Below are 20,713 nucleotides of genomic sequence, written 5' to 3'. Positions count from 1 at the left end.
GAGAACACTGTTCAGTAGCATATGGACAGGCTTAAGGTGATAGGACAGAATCCCTTATCAGTCTACTAACCCTCAATGCCAAGATGGGAGGAGATGGGTGGAGAGAGAAAACTTAGGGACATTTCACACAGAGGAAACAGCATGTAAACCCTCAAGGACCATGTATGAGTTTACATACATGAGTTCCGTAGATAAACTGGGATGTGACAATTCACACTTGTTAATTCCAGTCTTGGGGAACCAGAGACAGGGCTCAGTAGACAGACTGTATAATAGTATCTTTGTTTTCTTGGTCCAGTGAAACACCTTGTCTCAAAAATGAAGTAGAAGAGACAAAATAATTTATCAGTGTCTAAAAAATCTTGCTCTTTCAGAGGACCAGGGTTTGGTTCCTAGCATGCACATGTCAACTCACAACCAACTGTGACTCCAGTTCCAAATGACCTGACCTGGACGTTTTGCATGCTCCAGACACATGCATGGTGCCCAAACAGGTTTTTCATATTTTTCAGGCTTAAATACAGACAATTTCAACTTGTTTGTATTGAAGGTTGTTGTTATAATTTTCCATGAGAGACCATGCCTCACAAGTGAAGAGTGAAGAGCAGCAGAAAAAGGCATCCAGGCACCGACATGAACCTCCACAGAACCCCACATGTGCACACACAAACACACTCGCACACTACACACAGAGAGAGACACACCAATACACACACACAGACACACACACACACACACACAAACACACACACATAGACACATACACTTGCCACACAGTAAATGCATAATCTACCATTTTCCCTCAGTATAAGCATAGTCCAACTGCAGTCAGCGTCTCATTGTAGAAATTCCTGTTCTATGTAAATGCGTGTCAAAGTTATAAGTATAGTTATCACAACCTCATATATCCAAAGGATGAGTTCCACTGATACATTCGCAAGTTTTGTCAAAATGTAAATCATGTTTGTCCCGTTAAAATAGTTATATGATGCATTCAAATCCCGTGAGATATACAAATGTAAAATCGTATATAATCATATTCCCTTTGCTTGTGCAGTAAGAACTTTACATTCTGACCCTTATCCCTAGCAGCAATTACAAAGATAAATCAAGGTTTTTAATAACAGGCTGGGATTTTGTTCTGTTTTCTTTTGCTCTGTTTTAGATCCTAAAAATGGCTCTTCCCTTCAGGAGAAACTGAAGTCCTTCAAAGTCGCTCTACTTGCCCTCTACCTTCTTGTGTTTGCTGTCATCATACCTGTCCTCGGGATAGTGACAGGTACTGTATCCCAGAATTTTGAAAGTTCGTTTGTCTGCCTATTGTAAAAGCAGAACTATAGCATCCCTCATATAGTAGAGTAATAGGGAAATTTCAGGTGCAAAACTTTCTTCAATTTCAACAAATTCGACTGAAATGGATTCTTTAATGTTAAGTAGAAACAATTTATTTATTTATTTATTTATTTATTTATTTATTTATTTATCTACTTATCACTTTAAAGTCTGTCCCAGCACCCTCTGTCCTTTTCTCCCTGCCCCACCCCACCCTCACTTCCCCCTACACCCATTCCTTCCTCACCTTCTCAGAGAAGGGGAGGACCCCAAGGGGTATCAACCTACCTTGGCACCTCAAGTTGACTAAGTGCATCATCTCCCACTGAGGCCAGTCAAGGCAGCCCAGCTAGGGGAAGGGGATCCAAAGACAGGCGACAGAGTCAAAGACAAGCCCTACTCTCCCACGTGATGGGGGACCCACATGATGACAAAACTGTACATCTACTATAGATGTGTATGGAGGTCCAGGTCCAGCCTATGCATGCTTTTTGGTTAGTGGATCAGTCTCTGTGAGGCCCCATGGGCCCAGGTTAGTTTACTCTGTAGATCTTTTGGTAGTGTCTTTGACCTTTCAACTCCCTTTGTCCTTTCTCCCACTATTTTACAAAACTCCCCAAGCTTGGCCTACTGTTTGGCTGTGGGTCTCTGCATCTGTTTCCATCAGCTGGTAGAAGAAGCCTCTCAGGAGAGAATTATGCTAGGCTCCTGTCTGCAAAGGTAGTAGGGTATCGTTAATACTCTCAGGGGTTGGCTCTCTCCCATGGGGTGCATCTCAGGTCATTGGTTTGCCATTCCTTCAATCTCTGCTCCATCTTGATCCCTATAATTCTTGTTGGAAGAACAAATTTGGGGTCAAAGGTTTTTTGAGTGAGTTGGTGCCCCCTTCCTCCACTGGAAATAGATAGCTGTTGGGTTCATTTAGTGTTACTCAAATGCATATGTATTTAGGGCTGCCCTCTTGAGATCACATAACACATCCAGGAACTCATCATTAAGATGACTGATTCTTCACCAGAATCCAGGAGTAGAGCCCTGTGAGCTTTACTCCATCTCTACTGAAATGTTACTTGGTGTTTTCATTTCTCATGTCTCATTTAGGTGGTCACATTGTTGGCATTTCATTGGTGCAGGTCCAAGACATGAGTAGAAGACACAATCTCTCAGTAGATATCCTGGTCCTCTGACTCTTAGAGTCTTTCTGTCCCCTCTACTGTGATGCTCACTAAGCATTAGAGGTACAAATTGTGTTGTCAGTGTATAAGTTTGGGATAGGTATACCATGGCCAGTTGCTTTCTAAATTTTGGTTAGTTGCTGATTTCTGTAATAATCTCAATCCACATGAAGAAATATCACCAATGAAGGATGAGAATGACATAGACAAGTATTTCAAATGCAGTTAGACATTTTATTGGTGTAGGAAATGGCAGTAGTAAGTTCCCTGGTCTAGGATTACAGTACTAGGAATCGTGAGCTGGAGGGAATATTATCCCCTCAAAAGGCAAAATTTTATTTCAACTGTATGTATGCATGCCTGTAATTTTAAGAAAACATAAAGTAATTTGTGGGATGCATCTTCATTTATTTAGATTGTTATTAACTTCTTTCAAAGTTTTACATAATCTTGTACATGTACAGTTAGACATGGTTGAGATTAGAGTCCCTTCTTGCTTTTGTAAATGCGAATGCATTTGAATTTTACACTGCACTTGCTCATTGCTGCTACATGTAAATGTAATTGAATTTTATATTAAATTTTCTGTTATCTCTTTAAAATATAAGAAGAAAGTGCTGGCAAAGTTCATACTACTTCAAAAGTATATTACACTCCGAAGTTATGTACACTTCTATTGATGGACAAAGCTCTATTAAAATTCCAGTTGTTACATAATAAGAAATGCCCCCTAATGAAGAATAAAGGTAACTATGATTTTTTTAGTGTGTCTCCACTACCTTCTCAGGAATGTGGACCAAATCTAATAAGTTGTTTTTGAAGTACTTGTCAATGTGAAAACAATTATGTCATTTACACTACCATGTCTATACCAGGAAAGCATGCTTGTTTCTCAGAAAGCTTTACATGCCAAGTGAAGAAAGCAGGTAGTAATAGCACATTTTAAAATCATGATTATATCCAGTTAATAGGTTTCACTCACTATAATTTAGTTCCACATGCTATAATTTAAATATATTTTAGTTATAACACAGGAATATCTTTTGGGATTTTTAAAAATATATAATGTTACTTTGGTGCTATGTGATGTTCTCCAGGAAAATACTTCTCTAAAAAGTCTGCTTGAACTTGGGCTAGCAGTTTCATATGATTTTTTTCCTGGATATATGGTACCCTTTCCCCAGGCTGGCTCTAATTTGCTTGCAGTTAATAGTGACCTTGAATATCTCATCTGATCTCTCTCTCTCTCTCTCTCTCTCTCTCTCTCTCTCTCTCTCTCTCTTCCTCCCTCCTTCCCTCCCTCTCTCTAGGGTATGAACACATTTAATTTATATGCTGCTGGAATTGAACTCAGGGCAACCTGTGTGCTAGGAAAGCACTTTACCAACTGGGCTATCTGCCCAGAACAGATGTGTTGGATTTTAATTGATATTCATATTCATTGGTCTTGGTCTTGTCATTTTCCTCTTCCCTCTGGATCCCCCCAATATATTTGCCATATATTCCATCAAGGGAATGGATTAGGAAAACTTCCTTTGGATGTGCATGCGAAGCTACCTAAGAAAATGTTCCTAAATGCAAAATGAAAGTTTCTTTGTAAAGGAGAATTGGAAAGAGTATCTCAACACAATTTCCAAATTGTAGTCAGAAAGAAAAGCTAAGAAAATTTACAGCGCTGTAAAAGTAGGTATTGTTTTATCATTTTACATCATTTACTATGCTCAAGCACTGGGCTATAAACTTTCAGCATATTAACTTAATACATCTTTACAATTATAATTTCAGCAGATACTATAATTATCTTTATTATCCACACCAGAAAACTGAAACTCCTTGGTAATAGAGCATGTGTTTCCATCTATGAATTTTGTATCCTAAACTCTCTCATCTACTCTCTCCTAGTGTAATTTGTTTATCATAATAAAACATGATTGCTCAAAATAAAAAAAGAACCGTGAAAATAGAATTGTCATAGGGTTAGCCAAGAGTATATTTCTTTTTATTTAATTTTTTAAAAAAAAATTCCTGTTTTAGCCATTAAAAGCTCAGTGAAAACAAAACCCTAACATAAAAACCAAAGCAGACATGGAACAAATGACAGCTATTATATAAAGGGAACAGATGTTACTAATGATGCAGATTCTTTATGACCAAGGTTATCTATCTACCCATTGTGTACGTGTTTTTCTGCAGTGTGAAATGCAGTGTGAATGGTATGTCTTTCTTGGGGTCATGAAATATATATATCAGTTAGAATTTGGGTACATTTAATCCCTTTTATGTAAAACACTGTCTACAGAACCAACCTCAAGCACTGTGGCCTCAGTAGGCCATGGTCAAGGGAGACAAAAGCCTGAAAAGTATCTGGGCTTGTAATCAAGTTCAAAGATCTTGGACTATTAGGAAATAATACAAGTCATACATTTGCTCTGTGATTGACAATAATTGATCTGTGGTTTTCCATGTCTTAAAATTACAGTAGGCATCTATTAAGACAGATAGGAAATAGAATGCTACAATCTTATAAATAACAACTAGATCCCAATTTCCAGGATTTTAAGTAGAACTTATTGTCACTGTCATGTACTTATAACAGGTAATTGTTAATGTATTTATCACTCTTAGCACCAGATTACAATGTCTTTCAAAGAAGAGATAAAATACATTGAGTATAAAGATATAATGTCAAAAGATTCCCAGTGTAGAATACTGGAAGTTAAGGCACAACATCTGAGCTGATAACTGAAGTCAATGAGCATAAAGCTCTCCAAATCTAAAATGGCTAGTGTGTGAAAAGTTGTTTTATTATTTTTCGGCATGCTTTATTTTTATGCCTTTCTTAAAGAATGTGAAGAATACTGACAGGAAATAGTATTGTAAGATTGGACCAAGACAAGAAGATATGTTATAGAACTGATGTGTATAAATTGATACCGAAATATAAAAAAATCTTTTCTCGAAATAATATAAATTCGTTCTTCCATCTCTTGGATTCTGTTAGAAAAGCTTAGCACTGTGTCATTTGCCTAGAAGTCTACAAGTAGAACATTATGATAGGCAGATTTGGGCTCAGGGGTCCCGCTCAAACTAAGGCACCAGCCAAGGGCAATACAGGTGGTAAAACTTAAACCCCTACCCAGATCTAGCCAATGGACAGAACACTCTCCACAGTTGAGTGGAGAGTGGGAAATGACTTTCTCACGTACTCTGGTGCCTCACCTTTGACCATGTCCCCTGGAGGGGGAGACCTGGTGGCACTCAGAGGAAGGACAGCAGGTTACCAAGAAGAGACTTGATACCCTATGAACATATACAGGGGGAGGAAATCCCCCTCAGTCACAGTCATAGGGGAAGGGAATAAGGGGGAATGGGAAGGAGGGAAGAATGGGAGGATACAAGAGATGGGATAACCATTGAGATGTAACAAGAATAAATTAATAAAGGAGAAAAAAAAAGAGAGAAAGGCAAAAAAAAATGTTGGATAGTAAAAGATATTACTACATGAAAGAGTAAAAATGATGCATAAAATCAAATATCAGCAGTTCCCTAGATATTTGCATATGTCAGGAAAGTTTGCTTTCTTTCAGTATAAAATAGAGACATTAAAATACGTCATCTCTCCAGAAAAAGAAAGAAAAATAATGAACTTTTGAAAATATAAACTCTTTCCTCCGTTGACTGTAAATTTTTGTGTATGCTTGAGGCCTTGTGGAATTTTTCCTGTGCAATTTGGTATGTTTTTTGGTTTTGTCCTTGTGACATTCTTTATCTAGCTATATAGTAATCTCTACTTTTATATTTTATTTATGTCGTTTTCTTATTTACTTACTCAGTTTCACCCTTGTTTAGTTTGTGTTTGGGAAGTCTTGTGGGTGAGACTTTACAGGTGCACCATCTGATGTTACTAGGTGAGTCAATTGGACAAAAGTTCCTAATCTTCCAGCTCCTATAACTTTTACACTTCCTGTTTTGCACTGTTCCTTGAGATTTTAAGTGGTAAAGTGTTTTGTAGATGCATCCATTTGGACTGGGGCTCTCTACTTAGGAATTTTATCTGACTGTGGTTTTCTGTAGTGGTCTCTCTCTATTACAAAGAGAAGTTTTCTTGATGAGGAATGAGTTTCTCTTCCTAGCTATCCAAGTGATATTTCACACCATAGGCGATCAATAAACAAAACATTAAATTGATGACTACATGAAAACTTGCTTCTCATTCTGAAATTAGTAAATTGATGATCCATGGCAAGTAAATATACTTATATGCCCAATTTATTGATGGATTAAGAAATACAGAATTATTGACATACAATAATTGTGGTCCCTGTTGCAGACCACATCAAAATGTTGCCATTGATACATTACTAAATCTAATAATCTAGTATCAGAGAATAAGTGTTGAATTATAACATAGGGGAGGGGAATAAGGGGAAAATGGGAGGGAGAGAAGAATGGGAGGATACAAGGGATGGGATAACCATTGAGATGTAAAAAGAATAAATTAATAAAAAATAAATAAATAAAACAAAAGAAAAAAGAAAAAAGAGAAATATAACATATTTTTCATTGAAAACTTATAACATTCATTGTTAATGTATATAATTATTAATTACCAGACATTTCTTTCCTTGAAGGTGAGCTTCAAGGATTCTCTTAAGATATTTTCTTCAAGTACAATTCACTTTGTGATTAGTAGAAGTTTCAACAATGCCATCTGCCTGTAATGAGGTCTAAATATTTATACCACTCAGTCACAGCCACTTTTACCTGGTTGAAGAAAGCTATACAAGGACAGGTTATGTAACTTCCTAGAACAATCAAACTGGCAAGTGAGGCACAGACCTGGCTTCCAGGATCAGTTTGGTCTAGTATAAACACAAATTTAGTGATAATACTAGCTGGATTTCTCTTTCATCTTACTTAATGAAAACTCTATAATACCTGTTGCAACTAAGAAATTCAATAGATTCATGTTACATGTGAATTTGTCACATATTTAAATATTTTAGTTAATTGAAGATATACTTTTCCTGCTCTATAAAGTCATATGTGGAAAATGTTACATACCAAACTAATAAGAATGTAAAAGGAGAATGCAGGTAAAAATATATACAGAATTATGTGTTGGCTTTCCTCAAATATCTTATATCATTAGAGATTAGTAGTAAATATTTTAATATTTAATTTCTCTTCTATATTTACAATATATGGAATTTTTAATATTTAAAACCAATGTTTTATTTCCTTTCATTTTTTTATTTCATAAATTTTACCATTTTTCATTCTATACCATTCTGAAATTATAATTGGTTAATTTAGAGAACATATGCCCATTTGGAAAGACATTTTAGCAACTCATTATAGTCCTCAAATTCCACTGAGTAGAATAGCTATTCTTGAAGATATTCATCACAAGCCAGAATTTCTTTCTTTCTTTTTTTTGTGTTTTGCTTCTTCTTTTATTAACAGGAGTATGGCTATAGTTACAAATGGTAACTTTTTTGTGACTTTAGCTTGTTTTATACTACTGAGCTAATTACTTTCATTTTCTTTTTTAAATATTTTATTAATTTATTCATATTACATCTCAGTTGTCATCCCATCCCTTGTATCTTCCCATTCCTCCCTCCCTCCCACTTTCTCCCTACTCCCCTCCCCTATGTCTGTGACTGAGGGGGACCTTGTCCCCCTGTATCTGCTCTTAGGGTATCCAGTCTCTTATTGGTAGCCTGCTATCCTTCCTCTGAGTGCCACCAGGTCTCCCCATCCAGGGAATGTGGTCAAATATGGGGCACTAGAGTTTGTGTGAAAGTCAGGCCCCACTCTCCACTCAACTGTGGAGAATGTCCCATCCATTGGCTGCATCTGGGTAGGGGTTTAAAGTTTACTGCCTGTATTATCCTTGGCTGGTACCATAGTTTGAGCAGGACCCGTGGGCCCAGATCTGCTCAGCATAATGTTCTTCTTGTAAGTTGCTAAGGCCCTCTGGATCCTTCTATTTCCCTATTCTCTCATGCTTCTCTCACCTAAAGTCCCAATAGGATGTCCTTCCCTCTGACCCACTTTCCTGGTAAGTGAAGACTTTCATGGGACATGTCCCTTGGGCTAGTGTCCAGATATAAGTGAGTACATACCATTTGAGTCTTTCTACTTCTGAGTGAACTCACTCATTATGATCATTTCTAGTTCAATCCATTTGTCCACAAATTTCGGGAATTCCTTGTTTTTAATAGCTGAGTAATATTCCATAGTGTAAATGTACAACCACAGTTTCTTTATCCATTCTTCTACTGAAGGACACTTAGGCTGTTTCCATGCCCTGGCTATTATGAATAAGGCCGCTATGAACATGGTTGAGCATATGTCCCTGTTGTGTGGTGGAGCATTTTCTGGGTATATTCCAAGGAGTGGAATAGCTGAGTCTTGAGGAAGCCCTATTCCCAGTTTTCTGAGTAAGCGTCAGATAGATTTCCAAAGTAGTTGTACCAATTTGCATTCCCACCAGCAATGAAGGAGTGTTCCTCTTTCTCCACATCTTTGTCAACACGTGGTGTCACTTGAAATTTTGATTTTAGCCATCTGGTGGATGTAAGATGGAATCACAGAGTTGTTTTGATTTGCATTTCCCTGATGACTAATGACGTTGAGCATTTCTTTATGTGTTTCTCAGCCATTTGATATTCCTCTGTTGAGAATTCTCTGTTTAATTCTGAGCCCCATTTCTTAATTGGGTTAACTGATTTTCAAAATATTAAATGTGCTACCAAAAACAAAAGCAAACTTAATTTGCAAATTTATATTTTATTAATTAAACATTTTTAATATTTTACATATACATTTATATTATTATACACATATATACAATAAACCACCTATAGCAAGAAGAACCATAATCTGAGATTCTATTTTACACATATTCAAATAGCTAAGTTCAAAAACTTAGGTTACAGCTCATGCTGGCAAGGATGTGAAGAAATTCGTTAATTTTCTAAACAAATCTGGCAGATACATTATAGGATAGATTGGACTTACCTTATTGTATTGTAGAAAATTATTTTAAAAATAAAAAATGTTTATAACATGACACTAAATTAATTAAAAGGCAGTTTCAGATTCTGTGAATCCAAGACTGAAGAGACAACTACATCAGGAGGATCACGAGTATGAGGTTAGCCTGGAATATATAACAATTTCACAACCACACTGAGATATATAGTGAAGCCTTGTCTCACAAACCAATTAGTAAAATAACAGTGTTACTGGAAACAAACACTATTTTATAAATATGAAACCAAGTGTTAGAGTTAATCCAGGCTGATAATATATATAGTTAATTATTTTTCTCATATTTAATGCTACGATGAAATATTTTATAGTAGACAAAAACATACTAGTGAGAACAATAAATTTTTAAAGAAAACAAATATTTTCCTAAGTTTCTGTTAGGAAAATTAACCTGATTAACTTAGGTAAGCATTTTTCTGGTAGCGTCAGTGATGAACCAACAGTTTACCAATACCATGGGTGGCATTAGTCTTCATCTTATTCTATCTATTGGTTGTGTAATTGTCACCCTAATGTAAATATGTCCCACAGGCTAATTCCAGAAGAACTGCTTAACACGACCTCAGTTTCTAATAAAAGCAGCCCATGGAGTGGGGGTACAGTACATTTCTGTAAGAATTTCCTCTAATTATCAGAGAAAACACAATGGCCAAGAAGATTAACAAGCACCAAATAATAAAAATTGGTCTATACTAGAATAAATTCTAACATAGAAAGGGTTAAGGAGACTGTGTGATTTGTAGTAATGCACTGAGTCTGATCAATGTAAAGCCAGTTCTTGAGTTAGGCTGGCAATAAACATACCTAGGGAGAATGGAATGTAGGGCCACAGCAATGAGTGATAAGTACAGAAAGATGTAGGCTATGACTTGATCAATTTTTGTTTAAATATTCAGCTCACATTATGAATTGGGAAAGGAAGAGCTGCTTAGTTGGTTTGCCTAACACAAATGATACATCCCAAAGCTTGATTGGAAAAGAAAATGCCAGTAAAGCTGAAATGAGATTCACAGTTGTCATGGAACACATGAAGGAAATGGAGGAGAGACTCCAAAGCCTTACAGACCCAGAAGCCAACGTCATAGACGCAGAACGCTTCCAGAACTTCAGTCTGACAACCGACCAGAGAATAAGTGATGTTCTTCTGAAGTTAAGTTCCTTGACTTCGTCAGTCCAGGAACATGGAAACTTGCTAGATGAAATCATCAAGTCCTTGCAGAATCTGAATACCACACAGCTTTATGTCCAGATGCGTACAGAAACACTGGATCACAATGTCCGCGAGCTCACAGCCAAGCAACAGGAGGTAAGCATTTCAGAACACAAAGGCATGGTTGTATTCCGGAACTAAGTTTATCTAGATTCTATTTTCTTAAGCAGTTCATTGAATCAGAATATGCAAAACCTTTTTTTTAAACCTCATCTATTTACTCCTACTCCTCTGAGTAATAAAAAGCTTTGATAGTTTTAACTGGAACCTTTTCCAGACTCGTAGAGAAAGAAGACAATTTCCCATGGATCTAGAGCATTAAGGTGGGTTAATATTATAAATACCATTTGTTGCCTTGTTAGACTACACTAATTATAAAATTTAGATTACCTGAGCATATCTGGAGAGTTGAATCCCAGTATGTGTGAATTTTATCAATAATTTAATATTCCTTCACCATTAAAACAATATAGATTTTATTTACATGAATACATTACAAAGTAGAATTTTGGGATAATTTATTTTGCCATTTCTAGAAGACATATATAAATTTTGTTGCATTGGTAATTAAAATAAAATTTGAATAATATAAACATATTTTGGTCATGAGTTCTTAATGGAATAATAGTATATACTTTTAAACATCATACTATTGAATATGTATTACATCTTCTACCTCTGTGGAAGCTATGGCATGCATTAACCATAAAAAAACCACAGTAACACAAAAGGCAGTAGTTCATTCGGATTATAGAGTGATCACACATCTATCCCCTTGTGTGATGGTCAGGAGAAATGTACTTCAGAGAAGTTGTTAGTAAAGCTTCCTTGTACGTCAGATTGAAAAACTTTAGACTTCAGGGTCTCTACGATCTGTGAAATGATGCAGTGCAGAAACTACCACCTGCAGCATGCAAACATATGAGCAAAGACTGTGATATGTATTTACAAACTGGTTTGTGAATTAAACTTGGCTCATGTACTATATTTTATAACCTGGATCTAGATTATTTTATAGCTACTTCTTGATAATATCAGGATTGGGGTTTTTTTTTCCTCCTGAAAAAGAAATTCTAGCCAATGGACAGTACATTCTCCATAGTTGCATGGAGAATGGAGACTGACTTTCACACGAACTCTAGTGCCCCATATTTGACCACGTCCCCTGGATGGGGAGACCTGGTGGCACTCAGAGGAAGGATAGCAGGCTACCAAGAAGAGACTTGATACCCTATGAGCATATACAAGGGGAGGAGGTCCCCTCAGTCACAGTCATAGGGGAGGGGAGTAGGCAAAAAGCAGGAGGGAGGGAGGGAGGAATGGGAGGATACAAGGGATGGGATGACAATTAGATGTAATGTGAATAAATTAACAAAATATATTATTTAAGAAAAAGAACAAAAGGAAAATTAAAAGTTAAAATATTTAATGTTATGATTTTTTATGTTGATGATTCTATTTTTATTGAGTAACTCCACTTGTTTCTCTTCATAAGAACTAAGTATTTGGATAAAATTTCACTACCTATATTAAAAAATGTATTTGTCATAAAATATCTAAGACTTGAGATCTTTATATGAAAACACTATTACCATCAATATTCAAACAATACCAGCATTATTGAAGTAAATATTCCTTAAAAAATATCATTCTTGAAATTCATAGGTGGCCTCTTTTATTGTTAATTGTTATGATTTGAAGGAGAGAAAGGAGTTTGTATGGAAGAAAGGGAAGGAGAAAACACTGAAATTAAATTACATTCTCAATAATAGAAGATCAACAAAATTCACTCTTAGTGAAGTTATTTTCCAGATACATTACTGTTTGACTAAAGATCTAGCTCAGTGGTAGGGGGCTAGCATAGCAGACATAAGAGCCTAGGTTCAATCCGAGGTTCAATCCAGTAACACGAAACAAGGGAGCAAGCAAGCAAACAGAACATTATTATAGAGTTTAGTTACAACAGTTCTCCCTTATTTTCCTACCTCCAAGCCATCTGTATCTTTACCACTATCATATTCAAATCTATGGCCCCATTTTTTACTAATCCATGGCCCATTTTCACTAATTGTTACTCTACGCATAAACATATAGATTCCTAAATACAACCTGTTCAGTCTTCATAATGCTATCTGCTTGTATGTTTTCAAACTGACCATTTGGCACAGGGCAGCCAGTTGGGGAAGGCCACCTCTTCTGCTTTCCACTATCCTCAGTTACCTATGGTTCTTTGTGTAAGGTTGACGCCTCCTGCACTTTTCTCTGCCTAGCTGGGCATGTTCACGGGGGCCATCCTTGTTCATCCCACATTTGAGCCGTCATGTTGGTGAGACTTTATAGGCATAACCTCTGATATTACTCAGAGACATAATATCACAGCAAACTCCTAGATCCTCTGGCTCTAATTATCTTTCTGCCCTCTCTTCCAAGGTGTTCCTTAATCTTTAGATACATGAGTGTTTCACAGATGTATCATTTCAAACTGTACTTCACAATCCTGCATTTTGATTAATTGTGGTTATCTGTAGTGGCCTCTGTTGTTGCAAAGAGAAATTTCCTTGATGGCAGGTGAAGACTACAATTATCAGTGCTTATAAGGATCTTATAGACGACCGTATAAGGACTTTATAGATTGTTGTGAGTGTTTTTGCTTATTTATCAAATTAGTGGATGTAGATCTTCCTCCAATAACCATGACTTCAATAGCACCGAGTCGTTAGCCAAGTTTCCAGAATGGGCATTGACTTTTAAAAGTTGAGATAAGGATCAGGGAATCAACACTGATGGACAAGTGTGAGGACTGGAGAATGTATGTATTTCCAGTACCCATACAATGTCAGAAAAGGATGCATCTGTTATCCCAACAAACCTATGGGTGTGATGGGAAACAAGGCCACAACCGTCTCCTGAAACTCACAAATCAGCTGTCTTTAAGAGCTATCAAAGAAGCTGGAAGGCAAACATTGAGACCAAAGCCTGTCCTCTGTCCTTCACATATGCAATGTGGCCGGTGTACACCCTCACTCAAGAGCACATAAGTATGCATATATATCATATACACACATACACACATATCATATGCACAATTTTTTGAAAAGTCTGTTTAAATGGATTCCAATTGTAAAACAAAACTAAGTCTTCTCCCGTTAACGTATTTTCTATATGAAAAATGAATGGTAGTACATGCCTACAATCTCAACACTGGGAAGAAAAGCAGGATGTGAAGATCACTCTTAACTAAATAGCAGACTTATGGCCAAAAAGCACAAACAATTCTATCCCAAAGAAATATGAAAAAAGAAAAGAGCTGTGCACACTGTGTGTATGTGCATATATCTATATACAGTGTGTTTATAACTGATAAAATCAGAACACATCAAAATTATAGGCAATAAAATCTAAGAATAAATTATTATAAAAAATACAACTTGGATATCTTACTGAACCTGAAACTCTCCTTAGCACCATTACCACTGAGAACGACACTAAACTTTAGTTGTCACTTTAAAACACTTTCACAAAATACAAATGTTTTCCCCAAATACACTGTAAAGAAATGTCACAATAGATAAAGCCCCTATGAAGTTTTTTAAGTTTTCAATATTTGACATTTGTGTATTTGGAAATAGAAGCATTCTTAGACCTTTAGCCAAATAATTTTGTTTTGTTTAACTAGGGATTTTAATGAATGCTTTACAGCCAAAGAAAATACAATTTTTGAATACTCATTTTCTTAGTGTTATTCTATAACTCTCCCTTAATGCTATATTTGTTTAAAACATCCACATTTCAAAAATTCTGTACACTTACATATTTCCTAATTGTGTGTAACAGTTGTGATGCGTAATGTATTTTGTAGAACATCAGTAAATTAGAGGAACGTGTGCACAAAGTATCAGCAGAAATCCAGTCTGTGAAAGAAGAACAAGAGCATGTGGAACAGGAAGTAAAACAGGAAGTGAAAGTATTGAATAACATCACTAACGACCTCAGACTGAAGGACTGGGAACACTCACAGACACTGAAAAATATCACCATAATTCAAGGTAAAAACCTCTTGTCCTGAAAATGAAACGTTAAAGTTTGCCTTTATATGCAGACATTTGGTATTTGAAGTTCTGTTATTTAAAGTAAATGTTTTTTGAGGCTTCAGTTACTACAGATTTACAGAAGAAACTTTAATATGAAGTCCAGCAACTTGGTAAATTCAATCCTACCCTAGAATTCCTTAAAGAGAAATGCAAAGCCAGATGTGGTGACTCAGCACTAGGCATCTGAGGCAGAGGGTCACCACAAGTTTGAGGCCAGGTGAGGCCTCATAGTGAGAGCTTGTCTCAAAAAACAGAACAAACAGAACATACAGGACCATATTAGCATGCTATAACCCTTTATTTCTTACCTGTCTGGACTTTTAATTAGAAACACCTCTTGAATGTTTCCAAATAATCTTGGATGCATCAAGTGTTTCTCTAGTTCCAATAAGCCTTACCGATTTCTTTTTAAAACAAGAACAAGTCATGTATATCAATATATTAGAATTTAGTAATTTTCACTATGTGGATCTTTTCCTACAGTTTTGACTTTCTGGTCTTCATTTTTAAAGTTTATCTCCTGAAAAAAAGAGCTGACTTTTAAAAATACAACCTGACAACTTCTTTTTCTGTATCTAGTTCAACTACTTAAGTTTTTGTTGTCAGTTTTTTTCCCTTCTTATTCCAGCTTGGTTTATATTTCTCATTTTCTTGTTCTGTCTTTTATATAGTTGATCTGGATTTTTTTAATGGAATTTGTCTCTTTTTCAAAGTTACCAAAGAGCATTCTGAAACTTTATGAAAAACTACTCTTGTCTTCATTGCTATTGAATTGTGTTGTAATATATGTTAATGCTGCTCATCTTAAAAGATAACGGAGCTCTACATGGAACTGAAAGCATTTTGCCTCACTACACACACCCTGGTCCTTCTGTTAGAGGAGGCAGTCCATTTCTATGTTATGAACTTTTAAAAATGAAAGTTTAGTCTATATTATTCTTCTTACTTTTTATTAAAGAAGCTTCTTCAGACTGGCTCATGAGATAGCCAATAACTTTTTTAAAAACTCTATGTCACTCATCTCTTCTGGATCATTTTTCTTCTGCATAAAACAAATCTTTTAGAAGTTCATTTAGCCAAAATCAATGGTCTGATCTTGGTGTCATTTTCTTTGTTTGTTCTTAACTTTTCCAGAGCCCTTACCTGATATACGTTTTTATGTCCACAGTTGTTTTGGTTATTTTATGAGAATAATAATTGATGTGTATTTGGCTCCTGAGTCCCAAACACCTATGGATGGCCATCTGTCCTATTAAGTGGTCCAGTATTTACTCTCTATTGTGTGTACTTTAAATGACTGACTGAAGAATTAGCTACTGTAACTACTGAAATAAGTATAAAATAAAATAAAAATAAAGGAATGAGGACAAGAGTATAGCAAGCATGATTATACAGATGCCATTTTCTCCCCTTCAGTGCTAGAGATCAAGCCTTGGTCCTTATACAAGCTGGGTTGGCACTCTACCACTCAACTCCACCTAATCCTCTGGTTTTGTTTATATTTTTAAATATTTTTTTTTGAAAATTGCTTTGATTCTATCTTACACCCATCAGAATGGCTAAGATCAAAAATTCAAGCAATACCATATGCTGGCGAGGATGTGGGGAGAGAGGAACACTCCTTCATTGCTGGTGGGAATGCAAACTAGCACAGCCAATTTGGATATCTATCTGGTGCTATCTCAGAAAAATGGGAATAGGGCTTCCTCAAGACCCAGCTATTCCACTCCTTGGAATATACCCATAAGATGCTCCAGCACACAACAAGAAAATTTGCTCAACCATGTTCATAGCAGCCTTATTCATAATAGCCAGAACATGGAAACAGCCTAAGTGTCCATCAATAGAAGAATGGATAAAGAAACTGTAGTACATATACACTATGGAATACTATTCAGCTATTACAAACAAGGAATTCCCGAAATTTGTGGACAAATGGATTGAGCTAGAAATGATCATAATGAGTGAGTTAACCCAGAAGCAGAAAAACTCAAATGGTATATACTCACTTATATCTGCATATTAGCCCAAGGGGCATGTCCCACGAAAGCCTTCACTTACCAGGAAACTGAGACAGAGGGGAGGACATCCTATTGGGACTCTAGATGAGAGAAGCATGGGAGAATAGCAAAGTAGAAGGATCCAGAGGGTCCTAGAAACCTACAAGTAGAACATTATGATAGGCAGATTTGGGCTCAGGGGTCCCGCTCAAACTAAGGCACCAGCCAAGGACAATACAGGCGGTAAACTTTAAACCCCTACCCAGATCTAGCCAATGGTCAGAATATTCTCCACAGTAGAGAGGAGTGTGGGATATGACTTTCTCACGTATTCTGGTGCCTCACCTTTGACCGTGTCCCCTGGAGGGGGAGACCTGGTGGCACTCAGAGGAAGGACAGCAGGTTACCAAGAAGAGACTTGATACCCTATGAGCATATACAGGGGGAGGTAATCCCCCTCAGGAACAGTCATAGGGGAGGGAAATAAGGGAAAAATGGGAGGGAGGGAAGAATGGGAAGATACAAGGGATGGGATAACCATTGAGATGTAACAAGAATAAATTAATTTAAAAAAATGTAGGTGTAGAGTGTGACAATAAGAGATCTTTGTATATTCTGGAGGTATCCTTGCTGTGGATTTTGGTTTTTCTTACTCGCATTCTTCTCTCTGAAATGTCTATGATTTCACTAAATAGAACTTCAGGTAGAGAATTTTTGGCTTAGACATTTATTGTCTAATCCAAAGAAATCCAAGAATTTGACTTAAGACAATGATCAGTTCCTAAACATTTCCCATTTCCATAACCCTTCTCTCTCATTTTCATTTTTCCTTCCTTCTCTTTCTTCTTTCATCCTTTATGAAGATTCAGTGAAGTTCCTAATTTAATTCCCTTTTGATATGAATTCTTCACAGTTCTGTCTCCTTCCTCTCTAACTGTAACTAATATCAAACTGGACTGGCTCATTCCATCCCCCATGTCTATCAAGTGCTAATTCATTATTTCAAAAAATTCCCTCATTAGAAATTAGTATATTATATTAGAAATTAGTAACCACATAAAGTTTTCCCCAACTTTTACTAGTTTAAGACAATTAAAATGTGGAAGCCAGGCATAGTGGCTCATACCTGTAACCCCAGCACTTAGGGAGGCAGAGGTAGGTGGGTCTCTGTGAGTTTGAGGCCAGCCTGGTATACAAAGTGAGTCCAGGACAGCCAAGGCTGTCTCAAAAAACAACAACAAAACATGAACAAGACCACCTCCCCAAAACAAGTATGGTTCTTCAAATCTTAAAACCCACAAAATGTAAAACCAGCACCTATGAACTATATAATAACATTTGACTTAATCATTGCTGATTCATTTATTCTCCTATTCATTTATTTACTGGTGCTGGGATTGAACCTAGGGGCTCACACATACTATATGTAATGCCCTATCCCAACTTATATCTGTGGTCCTTAATTTTTTTAATACTCACAATCTATCTATTATAAAATTTCTTTAATTTCTTATGACACACACATTCATACACACATTTTTTTTATGTATCTCAAACAGAAGATTTTAGTATGGGCACAATATTGATGCCATTATGTGTTATTACAGTATCTCTTTCTCTGCTACCAGTTCTTAGAACCTAGCAAAGTGTTAACTTCACAACAATATTTAATACCTATTTGTGTGATTTAATTTGAGGTGATGACATCTTTCTTCGATGAAGCCATTAAAGTTATCAGCAGCAGAGTACTCAGCCATTTAGGAAGGTCAGAATCATTTATTTTATGTTAATGCACAGCAAATAGAAATCTTTGGATTTCCATATAACTGTTTTGATAAATAAAAAAAAACCTTGCCTATGCTTTATAATTATAGTCAGTACTGTAATTTTTTTAAAGGGCCTCCTGGACCCCCAGGTGAAAAAGGAGATAGAGGACTTACTGGAGAAATTGGTCCACCTGGTTTTCCAGGTTTAAGAGGTAAGGGTATAGTAGCCATCTAGTCACATACTATAAAGTTGAATGATGTGTGTTCATGTTTGTATTTAGGGGAGAATCGCTATTTCATCTTTTCTGTGGTGCATGTGTGCGTGTGTGTGTTTGTGTGTTTGTGTGTGTGTATGTATGTAAGCGTGTATACATGTTTATATGTGTATAAATCATCAAATTGAATGGCAAGCATTAATTTGTTTTAAGATTCTTTTGTTATTATATGTGTATGGACTTTCTGGCTGCACCTATGTCTGTGCATCATGTGCATTTCTGGTATTCTCAGAGACCTGAAGAAGGTATCTTATCCCAAAGAGCTTGAGTAACAAACAACTGTATGGGCCATAGAGGTCCCAGGAATCAAACATGGGCCCTCAGGAAGAGTAATCAGTGTTCCTAATTACTGAATTACCTCTCTAGAGATAGCATTCATTATTGGTTTTGTAGAATATTTAGTGATTTAGCCAAAGTAATTATGTGAGATTGATTATGAGTCTGTGGGGCTTGGGGAGAGACAACATACAATATATAATATACATAAGGTCATGTGAAAAGGAGAACAAAAAAATAACCTTCATATTGGGTTAATTTTAGGGATACAATTTTCACGATATATAGATACATTAATGGGTTCCAAAAGTTAGCATATAATTCTTACATATTTCTTGACTGCACTATTCCTCCTTAGACTCACAGAATCAGAAAGTAAATAACTCGAGAAAGTGGGTGATTTTTACCTTGGCTTTCAGGTACTCTCTGTGTTGTATTTTACTTAGAGAAAAATTGTTCCTAATTACTTTCCTCTGAGTATGTTTTGGTCTTGAAGGCAATGTTTTGAAAGAAGATAGTGGAAGATACAGAAAAAAGACAAAGAGCATACATTATTCTTGCTCAAAACTAAGTAAAACCAACAATAACAATAAAGTGATTGCTGTGCTATTTAAATGCCATGCTTTGCAAGCAAATTCCATGCACACCATTCAAAAGCAATCTCGACTGAATGGCCTAATTATAGTTAGAAAGGTCAACTGGCCAAAATTTTACCTAAACACCATGGACTCTATCTCAGTTTTCCTTTTTAGATGCAATAAAATATACTTCTTTTCATAAGTAATTTGACTAACTGCAGTTATATGAGGAAAAATACCCAAACATGAATAACATCTACCTGACAAGTCCATCATGGTGTATCTTAAATTTAAAAGATCCAAAATATGTTAACATATTTATCTAACATTAATCATATAAAACCTATGAGTAGTCTATCTTCATATTTCTATGAACCAGTGAGTGTGTGCTTTTGACATTAATGACAGATGAGTGTTTTTATCCAACAAGGTCCTTCTACTTGTTGAGAGCTCTACAGATCTTTTAAAAAAATGCATTCTACCTTAAGTAGGAGAAGCAGCCAGCATTATTGTATCTGTCAAAGCAGCTGCCATTAAGATCTGTAAGAAATTACCCCCCACCATGAAGCATAATTGCGAAAGCCATATAGCACAAACACAGAATGTCAGTGAAGCCCGTGACTTATTGTGCAAAGCATCACCTTGAAAGTGTTATTCCAACGCTTTTGGCACTATGCACGTGTGAGACAGATTAGGATGTGAGACTTTCAGGTTTTGTTACTAGTATAAACAGACACCATGTTAAACTAATACACTGTGTCTCCTACCAAATTAATTGCGGTTGTCCAGAGAAACAGACCGATGCATGAGTATTATAAAAAGAGAATTATCAGGTTGGCTTGCACAATAGGGAGGGGCTGGTAATTCAACAATGGTTGTCTCCATGTGGGAAGGCAGAGAATTTGTTGGCTACTGAGCTTAAAATGCTGACTGCTTCATCTGGCCTAA

At 36.2% G+C, this 20,713-nt stretch overlaps 1 protein-coding gene and 1 long non-coding RNA gene across 4 annotated transcripts in view; both read left to right on the top strand.

Annotated features, from left to right (window-relative positions):
* Positions 1-20,713, top strand: part of LOC311584942 — a 753,214-nt gene that overhangs the window by 697,012 nt on the left and 35,489 nt on the right. The gene's annotated exons all lie outside the window — the stretch shown is intronic.
* MSR1 (macrophage scavenger receptor 1) overlaps positions 1-20,713 on the top strand; it is a 60,923-nt gene that overhangs the window by 7,959 nt on the left and 32,251 nt on the right. For 2 of the 3 annotated variants that reach the window (XM_084759847.1, XM_084759849.1), the window contains exons 3-6: positions 1,166-1,279; positions 10,466-10,875; positions 14,639-14,825; positions 18,768-18,848. In XM_084759847.1, coding sequence (XP_084615973.1) covers positions 1,166-1,279; positions 10,466-10,875; positions 14,639-14,825; positions 18,768-18,848 — 792 coding nt within the window. The remainder of the gene's footprint in view (positions 1-1,165; positions 1,280-10,465; positions 10,876-14,638; positions 14,826-18,767; positions 18,849-20,713) is intronic. The other variant, XM_084759848.1, reaches the window with a different exon arrangement.

Source organism: Acomys minous (assembly GCF_964271855.1).
Source record: "Acomys minous genome assembly, chromosome: 15".
Lineage (NCBI taxonomy): Eukaryota > Metazoa > Chordata > Mammalia > Rodentia > Muridae > Acomys > Acomys minous.
This window is presented reverse-complemented; position numbering and strand designations above follow the sequence as displayed.